The sequence below is a fragment of the Peromyscus maniculatus genome, chromosome 9, assembly GCF_049852395.1.
Source record: "Peromyscus maniculatus bairdii isolate BWxNUB_F1_BW_parent chromosome 9, HU_Pman_BW_mat_3.1, whole genome shotgun sequence".
In the NCBI taxonomy this organism is placed as follows: Eukaryota; Metazoa; Chordata; class Mammalia; order Rodentia; family Cricetidae; genus Peromyscus; species Peromyscus maniculatus.
In genome coordinates, this window is record NC_134860.1 from 60,625,089 (window position 1) to 60,641,158 (window position 16,070).

The 16,070-nt window shown below is 45.8% G+C and overlaps 1 protein-coding gene across 1 annotated transcript in view; it reads left to right on the forward strand.

Moving 5' to 3' along the window:
• The first annotated feature begins 415 nt into the window (after positions 1-415).
• The window catches only part of Fam124a (family with sequence similarity 124 member A), a 53,279-nt gene continuing 37,624 nt past the window's right edge, over positions 416-16,070 (forward strand). The window contains exons 1-2 of the mRNA XM_006984286.4: positions 416-620; positions 7,905-7,936. Of these exons, the coding sequence (XP_006984348.3) occupies positions 559-620; positions 7,905-7,936 (94 nt within the window). The 5' untranslated portion in view covers positions 416-558. The remainder of the gene's footprint in view (positions 621-7,904; positions 7,937-16,070) is intronic.

A 16,070-nucleotide genomic window follows, 5' to 3' on the forward strand; every position in this document is an offset into this window, starting at 1 on the left:
AGGCGATAATGAACTCAGCTTCCGCAGATCACTCAGGTGTCTTAACTGATCCTCAAATGGAGACATCCCACCCTGCCCTGGTTGTGCTGGTGGGTGTTTTCCCGGTGCTGCTCGCTGACTGAGGCTGGAAAAAAATCTCTGAGCAAGCCCGGGGACTCCGGACTCTTGACTGTGAGCCCAGGGGAGGACAGCTTTGCTGCGTCCACTCACATCTACTGCCCGCTCTAGAGAAAGCACAGCCACGGGGCACTTACTCAGGTGGGTGCAAGATTGAACACTGCACGCCCACTACACCTCAAGTTCATAGAGACAGGCCACCTCCCCCACCTCCCCCACTCACGCTTGCGCTCGTGCACACGCGCGCATCCCGTGCGCACGCTCGGGTCCTCGCCTGGTGGCTCCCGCGCGCCCGCGCAGCGCCGAGCGGAGGGCGGGGAGGGCGCGGCCGCGAGAGGGCGCGGCGAGCTGCTGGCGCCCGGGGCCGGGTCCTTGCCGGGCCGGGGGTACGAGACGCTCGGAGGGACCCGGGGCCGAGGGAGCGCGGCGGGCACGCGCGCCATGAACCCGAAGGCAAGCGGTGAGGAGGAGGACTGCGTGGACTCGGGCGCCGAGACCGGAGGGTGAGCCGGACCAGGAGGGGCGGGATCCCGAGCCAGTGCAGCGCGATCGGGATCGGGGCTGGGACTCAGTGTCTGCGGGCTAGTGGCGTGGTCCGTGGCTGCCTGGGGCAGGGCGGAGAGGGGCGGGAAGGGCCCCACCCTGGGCTGGACGGTGGTGGGACCCGAGGCTCAGCGTCATTCCTCGCAGCCCTGTGGCCCTCGGTGCCAGGTTCAGCCAGTATTCACTGTGAGATAGAGATGCGCCTGCACTTGTTCCCACCAGCTGGGGAACTCGATTTGCTCGGGAGCCTCCCGGGAATCGGGCCCTGGAGATGAGGAAAGCAGGTGGAGAGGGTGGGACACCTGGCACGAATAAGACTCCCCGAAGCCCGCTAAGAGGGCTGCATAGCTCACTTACACTGTGCTGCTGAGCCGCCTCTGCACCCCGCCAGCCTTGGGTACCCGCAGGATATTGTGAATGGGGGTCTTATGTGCTTCAAAGGACTCAAGTAATTAGCTGAAACCTTTGGAGGCTAATTAGCCCTCTCCCAACAGCAGTTTTCCTGAGTAAGACAAAAGAATGCGTTTGTCAGAAGCGAATGTCCCGGAATGGTTTCCACCCAGCCCCTATCTAGAGGATTTTCCTGTGCACACTCAGCACTACATCCAGGATGCTCAGTAGGAAAGGGTGTCTTCTCCTATCTGGAGAAATCCTGCTGGAGGTCAGGGGCTACCCGGACTACAGAAGACCTCGGAATTCCTGGAAGGTGGAGCGGTTTCGAGCTAATTTTAGGATCTGGCAATCTACTGAGGACAGGGAGAGAGAGGCCTGTTCCAGAATGGACCTCCGTTCTGACCTAACCCAACTGAACCTACAGTGGGTTTTCCCTGTTACCCAACTGTGGTAACCATGGCGGAGGAGTAACTTGACTGAAGTCCCCCACCCCACCCACCCTTGCTTTCGATTCAGTTCTGCTGGTGTGAAACTTGTCAATTTAGTTTCTTTCTTGATTTTTGTGGCACTGGGGTTCCAACCTAAGGCCTCATGCACAGTAGACAAGAATTCTTTGACTGTTCACACACCCCCTCCCCCACTGTTACTTACCAGCTTCAGTTGACCATCCTCGGCGCCCCTCTCCTCCGTGAATAGAATGAAACAGAGCAACGTTTGCCAGCTCTTTTCTAACTGCTGTGAAGCAGCCTCTGACCCACTAGTCTTGAACTTGCGCGGCTCTCCTGAAGCAGATGTTTGCCAGAAGGGCCTTGGCCTTGGAGAAGAGGGAGTAAGCATTGGCTTTGAGGGGTGGCTTCACCCCAGGAGGCAGGCCAGCATGGGAGCTACCAGGGACTCCTGGGGAGGGCTAGTTAATGTGGAGACACCCAAGTTCTGTTTTCTGCTTGTCACTAAAGAGTCTTGCTGTACCAGGACAGAACTGTTTCAAGAATTCTTATTGCACCACTAGCAAACTTAAGTTAAAATGTAAAATGGTATTATTTGAAACAGAAGTTTCAGTTCATGCCCCTTAGCCCTGTATTTGCGATCTACTCCGTATACTTGGACTTCTAGCTTAGCTATCAAACCTGCTGTTAGTAGTTGGCTCATTTTCTGGTGTTTCCCCTTTCTCTTCTGGCCAAGTTACGTATAAAGCACACAGAACTCACTCATTAAGTGTTGGCTACTTGCTGTTGCTGTTGTTGTTGTTGTTGTTGTTTGGAACAGGGTCTCCTGTAGTCCAGGTTGGACTCGAAATCACCAAGTAGTTGATGACATCCCTAATCTCTGTTCTTCCTGCCCTGCTTCCCAAGGACTGGGATTATAGGAATGTGCCCCCATGCCTGGATTTTCTTAGTATTGTCGCTCTCCCTTCCAAGCGTCTACAGCTCTTTTGTCTATTAAGGGCAAGAACTGAACATGGCCTTGGACTGTGAGCTCCTCTCGTGGAGGGGAGCTTTCCTTGATCTCTGACTTGGCCATCCTGACATGCTTTTCTGATGCCTACTTTTGCCACACTGCCCTTTCTGCCAGCTCTGCCCTTTCTGTCTGGCATTCCTGTCTACCAGGTGAAATTCTACTCTCTCTCTCTCTCTCTCTCTCTCTCTCTCTCTCTCTCTCTCTCTCTCCCCAGCTCAAGTGACATACCCACTAGGATGTCAGTCCTCAACATGGGGTCCACAAATGGATTCAAGACACATACAAACTAATAGACCTGGTAAAGCTTTGTGAGAAGAAAAAAAAATTTAATTGGATTCTCAAACTAGCCCATGATCCCGTCTAAACCAAGTTAGGGGAGAATGTGGGACACTTCAGCGTCAGCAGAGGCAGTAAGACGAGACATTAAGATGAGCAGTCAGATGTTGGGTATCTTTGGAGTTCAGTGTGGATGGAGGTCTAACATGATGATGTCTTTGGAACTTCCCATGAAGCCCTGGTAGAGATGAATTCAACTGAAGGTCATAGCAAATGTTTACCCAGCATCCACTGCATGCTGCCTGCTGCTCTAAACCTTTGCATGCCTCAGTGGCTCACAGAATCCTTAGCCAGCTCAGCACAGCTGGCTGTCCTTAAGCCCAGACTTGAGAAGCCATTGTGTCAAGATGTCAGGCAAAGACAAGGAAACCGATGGCAGAGCCCAAGAAGGAGGAACAGGCTGTCCTGGAACCCGAGAGAGGCTTAAGTTTTTGAGAAATGAAGGTCAATAATGTCTGACTGAGAGTCTCCTTAAGATAAGGACTGGGAAGTGCCTTTTGATTGATGGAGATACTGAAGAGAGACTTTGACAGTGGAGTGGTGGTGAGAAGCCAGACGAGCTTGGCTCTAGAAAGGAGTGGAAGGTGAGGAAAGGGTGAGAACTGAGCCGTTTGTCTAGAAAAGTATCCAGAAAAATGATGACTAGAAAGGTGTGCAATTTAGAATACCCCCGCTTCAGCCTCCCAAGTTCTGGGATTACAGGCACGTACACCTATACCAAGCTCCATACATTCTTTATACCCAACACAACAGACACACAGATACTTTCAGACACCTTAAGGAGGCTGGTCATCATCCTTCAGAACATCCAGGCCATGCCTTGGTATTGTCATTATTATTTTACAAATAGGATGCAGCATCTCAGTGGGGTATGGCTATGGGTCTGCAGCCCAAGGCTTTTGCATCCTTCCCACCTAGTAACCATTCCCAAGGAACCATTCCGGCTATAATCAGTCCTTGTTTTCTTTTGGAGGCAATGCCGCCTTTTCTAACCTACCTCCACCTCACATGAGCCAAGTCTAAAGGCGGACTAGTAGTATCCTGTGGCAATTGATGTCGTTTGGAAGCTCCGCTGGGAAGCAAGCCTGTGCTTCTGTGTGCTGTTAGGAGAAACTAGCAAGCCACTTTTGGCAAAGTCACTTATGACACAGAATTTCCTAACAGAGGGACAGGCAGTTCCTTGAAAACACAAATAAAAGCCAGTGCCAGCAACGACAGTTTCATTAGTGAGTCTCCAAGACATGGCCTCTACCCTGCTCTTTCACATGGGACCATACCTAGTGAGTGCTTTTCCTTCAGTAGTTTGGTCTGGCATCAGTGGAATTCTACCTCTGTATCAGCTGTCGCCCACCTTTTGGCCCATGGCAGTGTCACGCTTTTCAGGGAACTACAACCTATGCTTTACTGCAGCCTACGGGAAGAGGCGAGCACTGAGAAGCGGAACAGGTAGATGGGAAAGAATAGGTACAATAACATTTTAAATGGGCCAGCATTTTTTTTTTTAAAGGAAATCTTACATAGAAGGAAAAATGACTTTTTAGACCTGTATGAAGTTTGTGTCCAAGGCTAGTTAACGCTGTTACCATGACCTTCAATTTAGTGCACTCAGAATAATCAGGGAAGGCCATGACACAGGGAGCCATGTGTTTGCAATAACAGGAAGGCCAGTTTTACAGAAAGGCCAATTTCAGTCCTTAAGGCCATAGTTTCCTGGAAAGGGGAATCTAGGAAGACATTCCTTTTATAAAATGAATATATGTGCAGATTGCCTAGTAAGACCTCCATCAGCAGTGAACTATCTTAATTACAGGATACCTTCCCATATAATCCTAATGCAATTAATATACAGATATTACATACACATATATACATATACATATATATACATATATATGTGGTGGGAGAAAATAATCCTTGTGTTATTATATGCTATCTACTGTATAGGTTCTAGAATTTTACATCTTAAAATTCCTGTGTTTACCTTTCATGCTCCATGCTGTGTGCAGAGCTAGCCAGAGAACCCTTTGTGATATGAGACCAAGAAACAGAAATCTCAAGCTGTCCCTACCTGTCCTTAAGGGGTGAGAAGTCCTTCAGAGCAGTCTAGGCAAACACCTGATTGTTTTCTGAAACTATTTTAATCTATTTCTTCATGAAGTTGTCTTAGGCTTTACAGTTCATCCTTCACTGGCAATACCATTCAATAATCTTACTTAGAATATGAGCTAGAGAAGTGGAAATCTTGACTCGGTCTGTATTACCAATCATGGTAATTTTTCTAAGGACAAGGAAGTAAATAAATATAAAGCTTTATTCATACAGATCTCATCACCCACTATTCTGCAAATGTGACCCATGAACAACCATGCAGCCATTTCCAAAGAGAAGGGGTTGAGTAAACTGCAGCATGCCACTTCATCTGAAGTGGTAGATATAGGAGCTGCCAAGCAGCTTGTTCACACGGTTAGAAATGAAAAGAGCAGTTCTCTCTATCATTTTGGCGATATGCAGATTATACAAACTTAGAACCAGAAGCTGGAGAGCAAGGTGAAATCTTAGATGCCTCTTCCGTTTGATGTGTTTTAATGGTGTGAGGGCCACAGGGCTGGGCAGAGACCACCCTTCAGTAGAGAGAAGGGGTTGGAGTTTACAAGTCTGCCAGAGACAGGCCAGTTGGCAAGCCTAACCCCAACTTACCATGAAAGTCTTGAGAGATTTAGGGGGACCTCATGGAGGAGTGTCCTTTATGTTAGCACTTATCCTAAAATACTCTCAATGTAATTTTCAGTCTATGTCCATATCCATCTGTGTGCAGCTCTTGACAACGCCCGCCCATGTAAATTTCATCTTTGGCAGACCCTAGCTAAAAAGACTGGCGCATTCTTGCTAGGAGACATAGTAATATTACACTCTCCATGTCCTATGTGGATAGTTGTACGATTTCTGGAATGTCTGGCTCTGATTGTGGTGTGATGCAAGGGCTTTGCTATTGATCTATAACAGTGGATGCTTCTTGGGCACTCATTGTACTTTTTATAGCTAGGGTTTCTCAGCATCGTCCTAATGTGTTGTTTCTGTACTGTCTGGCTCCGGAAAGAATTTCATGTGCCAATACTGGGTGCAGGAATCCTGGGTTTCAGTATGTCACCAGTCCTTGATGCTTTCATTTCCCTTAGCCAATGTGGCACTATGCCCTAGCACAACCCATCCTGCTTCCTAGCTTGTTCATGACCCATCCACGCTGCCCGGTGAGTGCAAACCCTGTCCATTCCTCACTTCCTGGTCTCCTTACCCATAGTATCACTTTCCACTGACTAGGTCAACCGACTAGACTCAGAATCACCTCAGAGACACAGCTCTGGACGTGTCGGTGAAGACGCTCCCAGAGAGGTTCAGTTGAGCAGGCAAGGCCTATCTTGAATATGGGTGGCACCATCGCACAGGCTGAGGGCCTCTATGAAATAGAGAAGATGGAAGTGTACTGCATCAGCACCAGCATCCATCTCTCTCCACTTCCTGTCTGAACACAGTTTGACCAGTTGCCTCACACTTGTTCCCACCTCAGACAGACCCTTCTTCCCTTCCTTAAGTTGCTTTTGTTAGGTATTTTGTTGTCATGACTAATATGACAATTGATCAAATAAAATCGAATTTGACACATGGGAGGGCAGTTTACAAAGAGATGTGCAAATCCCTTTTGCAGTTTTTAATCTTTCCAGTTTGAAACAACAGGATTTTAACTACAAAAATATTTCATTTGAAAAAGAGAAAACCGCCGGGCGGTGGTGGCGCACGCCTTTAATCCCAGCACTCGGGAGGCAGAGCCAGGCGGATCGCTGTGAGTTCGAGGCCAGCCTGGGCTACCAAGTGAGCTCCAGGAAAGGCGCAAAACTACGCAGAGAAACCCTGTCTCGAAAAACCAAAAAAAAAAAAAAAAAAAAAAAAAAAAAAAAAAAAAGAAAAAGAGAAAACCAATGTCCTTTCCCTTCCATTTTATTCCTTCCCAATAGTTCAGGGTGTCATGGTCTGAGCAGTGTAGTAATTATGACACATAAAAAGCAATTTAAACAAAAAGTTTTCTATGCACTTTTCGAATGTAGTAAATGGAGTGAAAATTGGATAATTTAGGAAAGACAACTGGAGACTAAGGTGATAGATGGGGTGTATACCTATAAAATTAAACACAGTGTAGCAGTTTATTTGCCCGACTACATCCCCTGACTGCCAGGCACTGTGAATCCCTGCATCCCTGAGGGATTAATTTCCTACTGAGAATGACTTTGGGGATGCAAGAGAATAAACAGCTTCTACGACAAATTCCTTGCCAAAGAGGAAAGTCTCAACAGCCCTGCCCATGGGGCAGGGACTTGGCAGACCAGGCAGAGCAGGTTCTTCGCAGGAATCCCATTCTCGTTGTGACTGACTGCCAGCCACTGAATTCTCAGCATAAAACCCATATGGACCACTTCTCCTCAACTGTCCTTCCCCACCACAGTCCACGTCCTGTGACTCTCCTATCTAGCAGGATTAGGAATAGAAATCAACTGAAGTGCCCTGTGCTGAAGGTCCCTGCTGGTCAGCCAGTCCTGGAGTGTGGACACAGCCCTACTCCTCAGCCCAATTCTATCCTCCTTCCTCAGGGGTCCCTTCCATCATGTCATCAGAGAAGCATCCCATGTCATCAGAGAAGCATCCCAGGGGTGCTGTGTGAACATTGGGAAAGTGTCCCTTAATGAGAGTGTAACCTTATGGGGAATTGTGAATCTGTTGAAAACTTGGAGGCTTCCTCACCAGAAAAATAAACAAACAAGTCCAGAGGGCTTGAGAATCTCACAGGGTGACCCACAGAGGCCATGCGCAGGCTCCATCCAGCTTTGCCCTCAAAATTTTGCACTAATTTGCACCAGAGAAGCCTCAGCACTGTTTTTCACGGGCAACAGCTTTAGCAGGCAAATGCTACTACCTACCTAATCCCCACTAACAAAGCTTTTAGCTCAAGGGGTTCATTTGGATAAAGGAAAAATGATATCTGATCCTACTTACATCTTACGTTTCAGGTCCGACTACAGCCATCTGTCCTCCACCAGCAGTGAGTATTCTCTGAATGTCCTTCAAAGTTGTCTTTTAAATTTTTAAAATATAGTTACCTCATTTTCCTACTTGCTGTCCTCCTCCCCACCCCTCCCATGTACCCCCAGCTCCCTTCCAAATTCATAACCTCCTCCTTCTTTAACCATTGCTGTTACATATGCATATAGACAAGAAACGTAAATAGACCCTGCCCAGTCCATGCTGTGTTGATGCATGTATGTAAGCTTTTAGGGTGGACCACTGAGTATTAGATAACCAGCCAGGGGGCTTATCCAGGAGAAGACGAATCCTCCATCTTTCAGCAGTTGTTAGTTGCACGTAGCCCCTCATCTAGGGGTGGGTCCCCCATGAGATTTCCCCCATCTATGTTGGATGTCAACGGGTGATGGAGGGGTAGCCATGGTGTTGGGATTTCATGGCTATAGTCTCTCGTCATAGCCAGAAGCCACAGTCTCACTGCAAACTGCCTGGTCTCCTGGTCCAGCCCCTCTCCCATGATGTCCCCTGGGCCTTAGACACAGGAGTTGTGTAGTAGAGGTATCAATTAGGGCTGAGCACCCCACAGTCCATTTTGCTCTGAGTTTTGACTAGTTGTGCTTTCTGAACTGGTCTCCTGCTGCAGAAAGAACCTTCTTTGGTTAGAGTAAGATCTACATTTAACTGTGCGTGTAAAGCTAGGTATTTAGCGTGTCGTTGGGAGTGATGCTGGATTAGGAGAAGGGCCTTGTTATAGGTTCTCCTCTAAGATCCATGATTTCACTAGCCATGTGTAGTTGGCTAGGTTTACAGTAGCAGGGATGATTTCCCTCCTAGGCAGTAGGCCTTGAGTCCAGTTAGACAGCCATTGGTTTCTGCTATGATTAAGTACCACTATTGCACTTTTAGGGCTATCGTGTCACACTGGCCGTTGCTGTGGTTCATAGGTGTCAAAGCCAGGCAGGCTATTAATTGCTTCCACCCCTGAACAGTTTTCATAGTGCTTTCTGGGGCTATGAAAGCTAGTTTCTGGGGGGAGGCGTTCAGCTCAATTTTATCTGCAATCCTCTGGGTCCTATGTCCAAAATGTGTAGTGTCTTTGGCAACAGAGGCAACCAAGGACACTGACTGACATTAGCCTATAGTGTTGTAGGAGCCTTGTGAACTCCCTTGCCCAATAACTCAAAAGGAGGTTTCCCATGCCTGATACTAGGATTTCTATGGGTCTTGGGTGGATTATTATAGCTAGCCCAAAGTGGTATAACTGCATTTATACTGTGTGCGTATTTATATTTATGTAAGCACATATACTTATATGTTTTATATGTGATTTTAGGCAAATGTAAAATAATAATTCCCTGTGCCCTTTCCAAACATCCGTAGTGTTATTTTACCCCTCCTCCTCCCTCTCCTGTATTCATAGCCCTCCCCTGAGTTATCGATCTCTTCCCTGTTTTTTCCATTTTCCCCATCCTGTCACCTCTATCCTGCTATCCCCCTCTCTGGAGCTCCTTCCCACACACACCACGGACATTTTACTTTCCTGGTATCTGCTGTTACTCAAGATTATATACCCACATCTGAATATTTGGAGCTAGGAACCACAGATAAGAGAGAACACGTGGCATTTGTCTTTCTGGGTCTGGATTGCCTCACTCAGTGTAATATTTTCTAGTTCCATCTATTTACCTGTAAAATTTATTATTTCATTTTTCTTTACATCTGAGTAATATTCCATTGTGAATATCTACCATGCTTTCATTATTCATTTGTCAGTTGGAGGGTATTTAGGTTGTTTCCATTTCATAGCTATTGTGAATAAAAACTGCAGTGAAATGGCTGGGCAAGTATCTGTGAAGCAGGAGGTAGAGTCCTTTGGGCATGTGCCAAGGAGCTGTGTAGCTGGGTTACATGGTAGGTTTATTTTTAGCTTTTGAGTGTCCACACTGATTTCCATAGTAACTGCACCAACTTGCAATCCCACCAGCAGTGAATGAGGGGGTCCCCACATCCTCACCAGCATTTGTTGTCTGTTGTTTTGTTGATCTTTACCATTCTGACTGGGGTGAGATGAAATCAGTTGTTTTGATTTGCATTTCCCTAATTGCTAAGGATAAGGAATACTTTGTTGAGATGTCTCTTATTCATTTTTATTTCATCTTTTGAGACCTCTTTTTAGATCTAAAACCCATTTTTAAACTGGACCATTGGTTTTCTTGAATCTTTGTTTTGAGTTCTTTATGTATTCTGGATGTTAATCTTCTGTCAGATGTATGGCTGGAAGAGATTCTGTGGGATTCCTCTTCTTCCCATTCTCTGGGCTTCCTCTTCACTCAGTAAATTTTTTTTTCCTTAACTGTGAAGAAGCTTTTTAGTTCTATGAAGTCCTGGGTAAGTCGAGTCCTATTTAGAAAGTCTTTTCCTGCATCTGTATCATGTAAGATACAGACTATGTTTTCTTCTAGCAGTTTTGGTGTTTCAGGTTTTATGTTAAGGTCTTTGATGCATCTGCAGTTAATTTTATGCAGGTGATAGATAAGGGTCTTAACTCTGTCCTTTTACATGTGGACATTCAGTTTTCCCAGCAACATATGTTGAAGATGCTATCTTTTCTCTAGTCTATGTTTTTGGCCTGTTTGTCAATAACAGATGGCTGTAGTTATATGTGCTCATGTTTGTGACTTCCATTTTGTTCCATTGGTCTATATGTCTGTTTTTATGGAACTACCATAGTTTTTATTACTATGGCTCTATAATGTATCTTGAAATCTAGACCAGTAGTCCTTCCAGCATTGTTCTTTTTGTTCAGGATTGCTTTGGGCTTTTTTTTGTTGCTGTTCCATATAAATTTTAGGATGTTTTTCTCTACTTCTGTGAAGATTGTCATGGGGATTTTGATTAGGATTGGATTGAATCTGTAAATTACTTGTAGTACAATTGTCATTATCACAATCTTAATTCTACTAATCATGAGCATGAGATATCTTTCCATTTCCTAGTGTCTTCCTTAATCTGTTTTTTTCAAAGATGTAAAGTTTTCATTGTAGAGGTTTTTCACCTCCTTGTTTAGATTTATTCCTCGATATTTTCTTTTCTTTGAGGATGTTGTGAATGGGCGTGTGTCCATGATCTCTTTCCCAGTGTGTTTGTTGATGGTTATAGAAAAGCTACTACATAAGTTGGTTATAGACAATAGAAAAGTGGATTTTGTTTCTTAATCCATTCAGTTAAACTGTGTCTTTTGATTAGAGTTGAGGCCATTAATATTTAAAGTTATTACTGAAAATTGTGTTTTGGTTGCAGTCATTTTATTGTGTATGTGTGTGTTGTTGTTGTTTTGCTGTTGTGTTCTAGTTATACTTCATATTTCAGTAATTACAGCTTCATGTGTTTTCTTTGTAGAGAATCTTGACTATGTTCATTCCTCTCTTCAGTCCAAAATACTGTTTCCAGTATTCTCTGTAGTACTGACTTGGTGGGTATGAAGTGTGTTAGCCTATTAGTATCATGGGAAGTTTTCCTTTTTCCTTTAACTATAACAGATAGTTTCCTGGTTGCAGTAGTCTAGATTGCCATCCATGGTCTTTAGAGCTTTTGAGTGTATTGCTCAGGCTCTTATAGATTTGAAATTTGCCATTGAGGAATCAAGGTTGTCTTAACAGCCCCCCAGGGCTCAGTACCACAGAAAGCATCTATGTAGTACATGCTTTGATGGTGAGTAGGGATTACCAAAGGAGTCTTTTCCCAAAGAATGTGATATGGGAAACACTAACCCTAGGCTGGAAGCTCTTCCTTTACCTTAGATATATAACTCCTCTCCCTGTGGAGAGCCAGCCTGATAGGCGTGCCCTGAGCTTTTTCAGCATCCTCTAGAGCATCTAGGAACACCCTCTCCAGGAATCAAATGAACTCATTCCTTAACACCAAGTGCTCCAATCCCTGCTACATGAAGGCTAGGAGAACGCTCGGAGCCTGTGCTGCCTCCAGGGGTTCAGCTGACTCCTCTCTGTACCTTTCTTCTGCTCCTGTCTCTGCAGGCAAATATTGTCCCTGCCCAACTTGGACGGGACACCCTACTCTGATGACCCCTGTGAAGTGTGTTACAGCAGCACTATTACCAACAAAGGCTGTAATTGGACAATTTAGCTATCATTTCTCCACTTCAAATCGAGCTAAAAAGAGTAGACTTTTTAGTGACCCTAGAAATTGTACCGAGTCTGGGGCCTGCTAAGCAAGCATTCTCACTGAGATATACCTCCAGCCTTGGACAGAGACATTTTTATTAGTCCATCTTCCTATTTTTATAATTCCTGGCTTATAAGTGATCATTAAATGTAATAAAGATATGAGTAGAAATGGGTTTTATATGAATACTCTGAACATTAAGAAGTGCTTATACTTAATATCAAAATGTAAGTAAATGTACACACAAGGAATGATGCCTCATGTCTAGACAGGATTTTTAGTAATTAAAAGCATTACATCAAAGTTGTTCATATTGATTGAACATTCGTTTTAAAATTACCTAAAACAATTATCTTGACTTTTTGAGTTAATAAATGCTGAATTGCTTCGCCTTCCCTCATGGTCCTGTTAAACTTTCAACTCTGATTCCCAACTGGATAGACACCTAATTGGCTCATTATGTTTATTGATGTTCTGGCTTGGTTTTCCTCTGCAGTAGGGACTTGGAGAAAAGCTGAGTATCTGGATTGTAATTTAGTGTCCAATTATACTTGGCTATTAGGGGGAACGACCGTGAGCAGTTCCTGATAGTCTAGCCAGCTGAAGACCCAGCATTGCCCCTTGGTTATTAAAGCCATTAGAATCACGAGAACAGTACCTTAGCTGCTGCATAAGCCTCCTGAACCGTTCTCCAGACTGCCATTTTCGTTCCTGTTCGACCCAGACACTACATCTCCTCAAGAAGTTTCTCTAAAACCCCTGCCTACTGCCACTGCTGAATTTGTAGCTCCCTTTGCTGTCCTCCAGATCACCACAGCGAGCCTGATCGTTTGGTTTGGATGTTTCCCTCTCCTCCCTTGTCTTAGTGGCAGTCTGAAGTCGAGGTTCCTCCGGGGCAGCTAGAATCAATACTGAGTCCCTATTCTTCCTTTCCCCTGAAGTTGTGGTCTTCACTCCTCACACACAAGACCTCATACACAGTGTGTGTTCCTACTGGCAACTGTGTGTTGGCTACAAATGATAAAGAAAAATAAGCGTTAAGCAAGTAGAGCTTTATCCTCCTCTGTCAATGGAATGGCCACAGCCAAGGAAGCAGTGCAGCTCTGGGGAGTCTTTTCAGTCATTCTGAGGAGCTTTGGGCTTCCGTCCTTAAAGTTGCCTGAGAGGGACAATATGGCTACTGACGCCACAACCATCTTCACATCCTTATTCTCAACAGGAGAAAGACAAGAGGAAGGTCAGAGTGTTGCCAGTTTTTAGGGTCGAAGCCTGGCAGCCCTAACAAGCCAGGCTTGGCCACCCATCATCAGGACGCCAACTAAAAGACATGGGTAACAGTGGAGAGCAGAGAGAGGTGTGGTTTGGGTTTTGGTTCTTTTCCAGTGTGGAAACACTGGAATGAGGAAGCCTGAGTCCATCGTGAGTTTTAGGTTAAAATAGAGGGCCAAAGGAAAGCATAACTAAGCAGTCTGGGTGTAGTCCTGCCCATCGTTGTCACAACTCCAGTCTCTCCTGCCATGGTTACGGGAACTCTATGGACTTACTTCTTGGGAAGCGAGTTCCTCCTTTGGCACCAGGCTTCAGCTTTTCTGTTCCCTTCCCCCCAGCACAAGACTCCTCGGGGAATTCTGATCTCTTGAGCACTGTCGTGTCAGTAGTTCAAATAACCAAGGGACTGTTGAACTGCATTCCCGCCCCAGCTCTTGCTTTTAAAGTTTTCCCGAAGACATACCCTTGGATAATAAGATAATTTTCTTATCCTTTGAGCCAGATCACCATCAAATGTTTATCTCTACTTCTGAGGGGTCAGCAACCCTCTCCTGATACTAAAGAACACGTGGGTCACAGCTGCCCTGCCTCAGCGCAGCTCCTAGCCAGGAACATAAATCTTGCTCCCCCCACCCCACCCCCCATGCAGAAGGCCCCTTCTGCAGTCACTGAAAGAGAGTGAACTTTCTGAAAAGATTTTTTTTTTAATTAAGCCTAAAGTCTCCCATGGAAAACACAAATATTACCACCACGATGCAATATATTCTTCCAAATAGATCATTAAAATTATATCTCCCATGACATAAATAATCATACTCAAAGGATGGAGCAGGGACAGGATGACAAGTGTGTCATTGTCCTGAAGGTTCTGTTGTGGGGGTTCTCTCCCCGTCATGAGAGCTTGGTACAGTCTCTCTGTATGACCAGCAGGATCAATTAATGCCCTAAACATGCCTGTGTAGGAAGAAATAGAAGAACCTGTATAACACAAATTGCTGAATGGTCTTATTAATAAAAAACCCGGAGCCAGATATTGGGGTGAAAGCTGAGAGATCAGAGGAATTGAACAAGCCAGCCACAAGTTCGCACTACTAGGAAATCCTCAGCCCAAGAGAGAGCTGCTTCCTGTATACTCTGAGAACAGAACAGAGAATTATAGAGATAAGAGGGTAGAAGAACCTGAGAATAGTGGCTTTTGGAAGTACGGAGCAGCGCAAGTTTAGAAATAAGAGATTTAGGGATCCTTTGTTTTGTGCGTTGGCAATTGTTAGGATTTGTGAGAGTCTGGAAATCAAGTGAGCCAGGTTTTAGCCATTGATCTGTACTGAGGCCAAGTTGTTTGTAATCCGAGGAGGATCGAGGGTTGCAAAATGAAATTCCGCTGGAGGGAATTTCTATAAGCTCCTAGAGAGAGGAGAGAGACAGAGAAAGAGAGAGACAGAGAGACAGAGACGACCAGATGGGCTAGGACACAGAGAGGCTGCAGGAGGGCATAAGGAAGAGGCAGAGCACGCACCTCTGGAGGAAAGAACTTTAGGAGAGAGCTGAGAGCAGAAGCTGCAGGACTGCCCGTGGGAGCTGAGAGACAGAGAACAGGGTGGCACAGGCCAGGATGGGCTCAAGGAAGCTGCAGGATCTCTGGCAGTTCCTAGGAGGAGCAGAGAAAAGGGCTGTGGTATGCTGCAGGAGGGAGCTGAGTGAGGGGAAGACTGCAAGTATCACAGAAGCCAGGAGATGAGGAAAAGGTCACAGGCATCACCAGTGGACTGCACCTCCTAGGGGGAGGCGAGAAAGAGTAGCTGAGGGGCGTAGAGTGTTGTTGGGATGAGAATTTCCATTGCGGCATCCCCAAGCGGAACAGGGAAACTTGTCAGAGAGAAAAATGTTGCAAATCACAGAGGAAAGGCGTCCCTTGTCCTTGTGACTGGGGCCCAGTGGAGATGAGAGGAGCTTCCTGGCACACTGGTGTGACTTTTGTAGTAATAGTAGACAAAGCAGGCATCTCCACGGTGACACTTATCTAGAAGAGAGATCTGACTATGTGGGTGTTGTAGGCTTCAGGAGACAGAGAGGAGAGATGGTCTAGAGAATCTGGGGTCAAATCTGATGGATGGCAGGAGCCAGCAGAAACAAATGATCCATACATGCCTCAGGAAAGTCCAGTCAGCTGCTGGGTTCGGAGAGTTCCTTGGGAGGGAAGTCATATAGGCCAGTTCGGTTTCAGCACCAGATAAATGAAATAGCGCAGTAAAGAAACTAGAATGGCCACTCCATGGGTGGAAAGGGGAAAGTTTATTCCAAACTGCCAAGGCTGTCTCTTGGGTAAAAGAAAGAGGCAATGAGGGAAAATTCCTGGGGTTTTAAGAGGACAGGCATCTGGGAGGAGGGGGGACCTGTGAGCTGAGGGAGGTGGGGAGGCTTTGAAGTGTTGTGAGTCGGGATCGAAAGAGCCTAGAAGCTAGCTTAGACCTTGATGTGCTAATTGGTACCACGGCATGTGTTAAGAGCCATAGGTCCGCTTTGCTGGAGATAAAGAGAATAATTCCTTTTAGGCAGGTAGGAACTATTTTCTCTATTCCCAGGGAATGCTGGCTTTTGTCTAAAGTCAGATTTTGGGGAAAGGAATGTCTTGGTACTAGACAAGCTTTTCCACCACTGTTTGCTGACTGCAAACCAAGAATTGCAAGAGATGAGACCTGAGG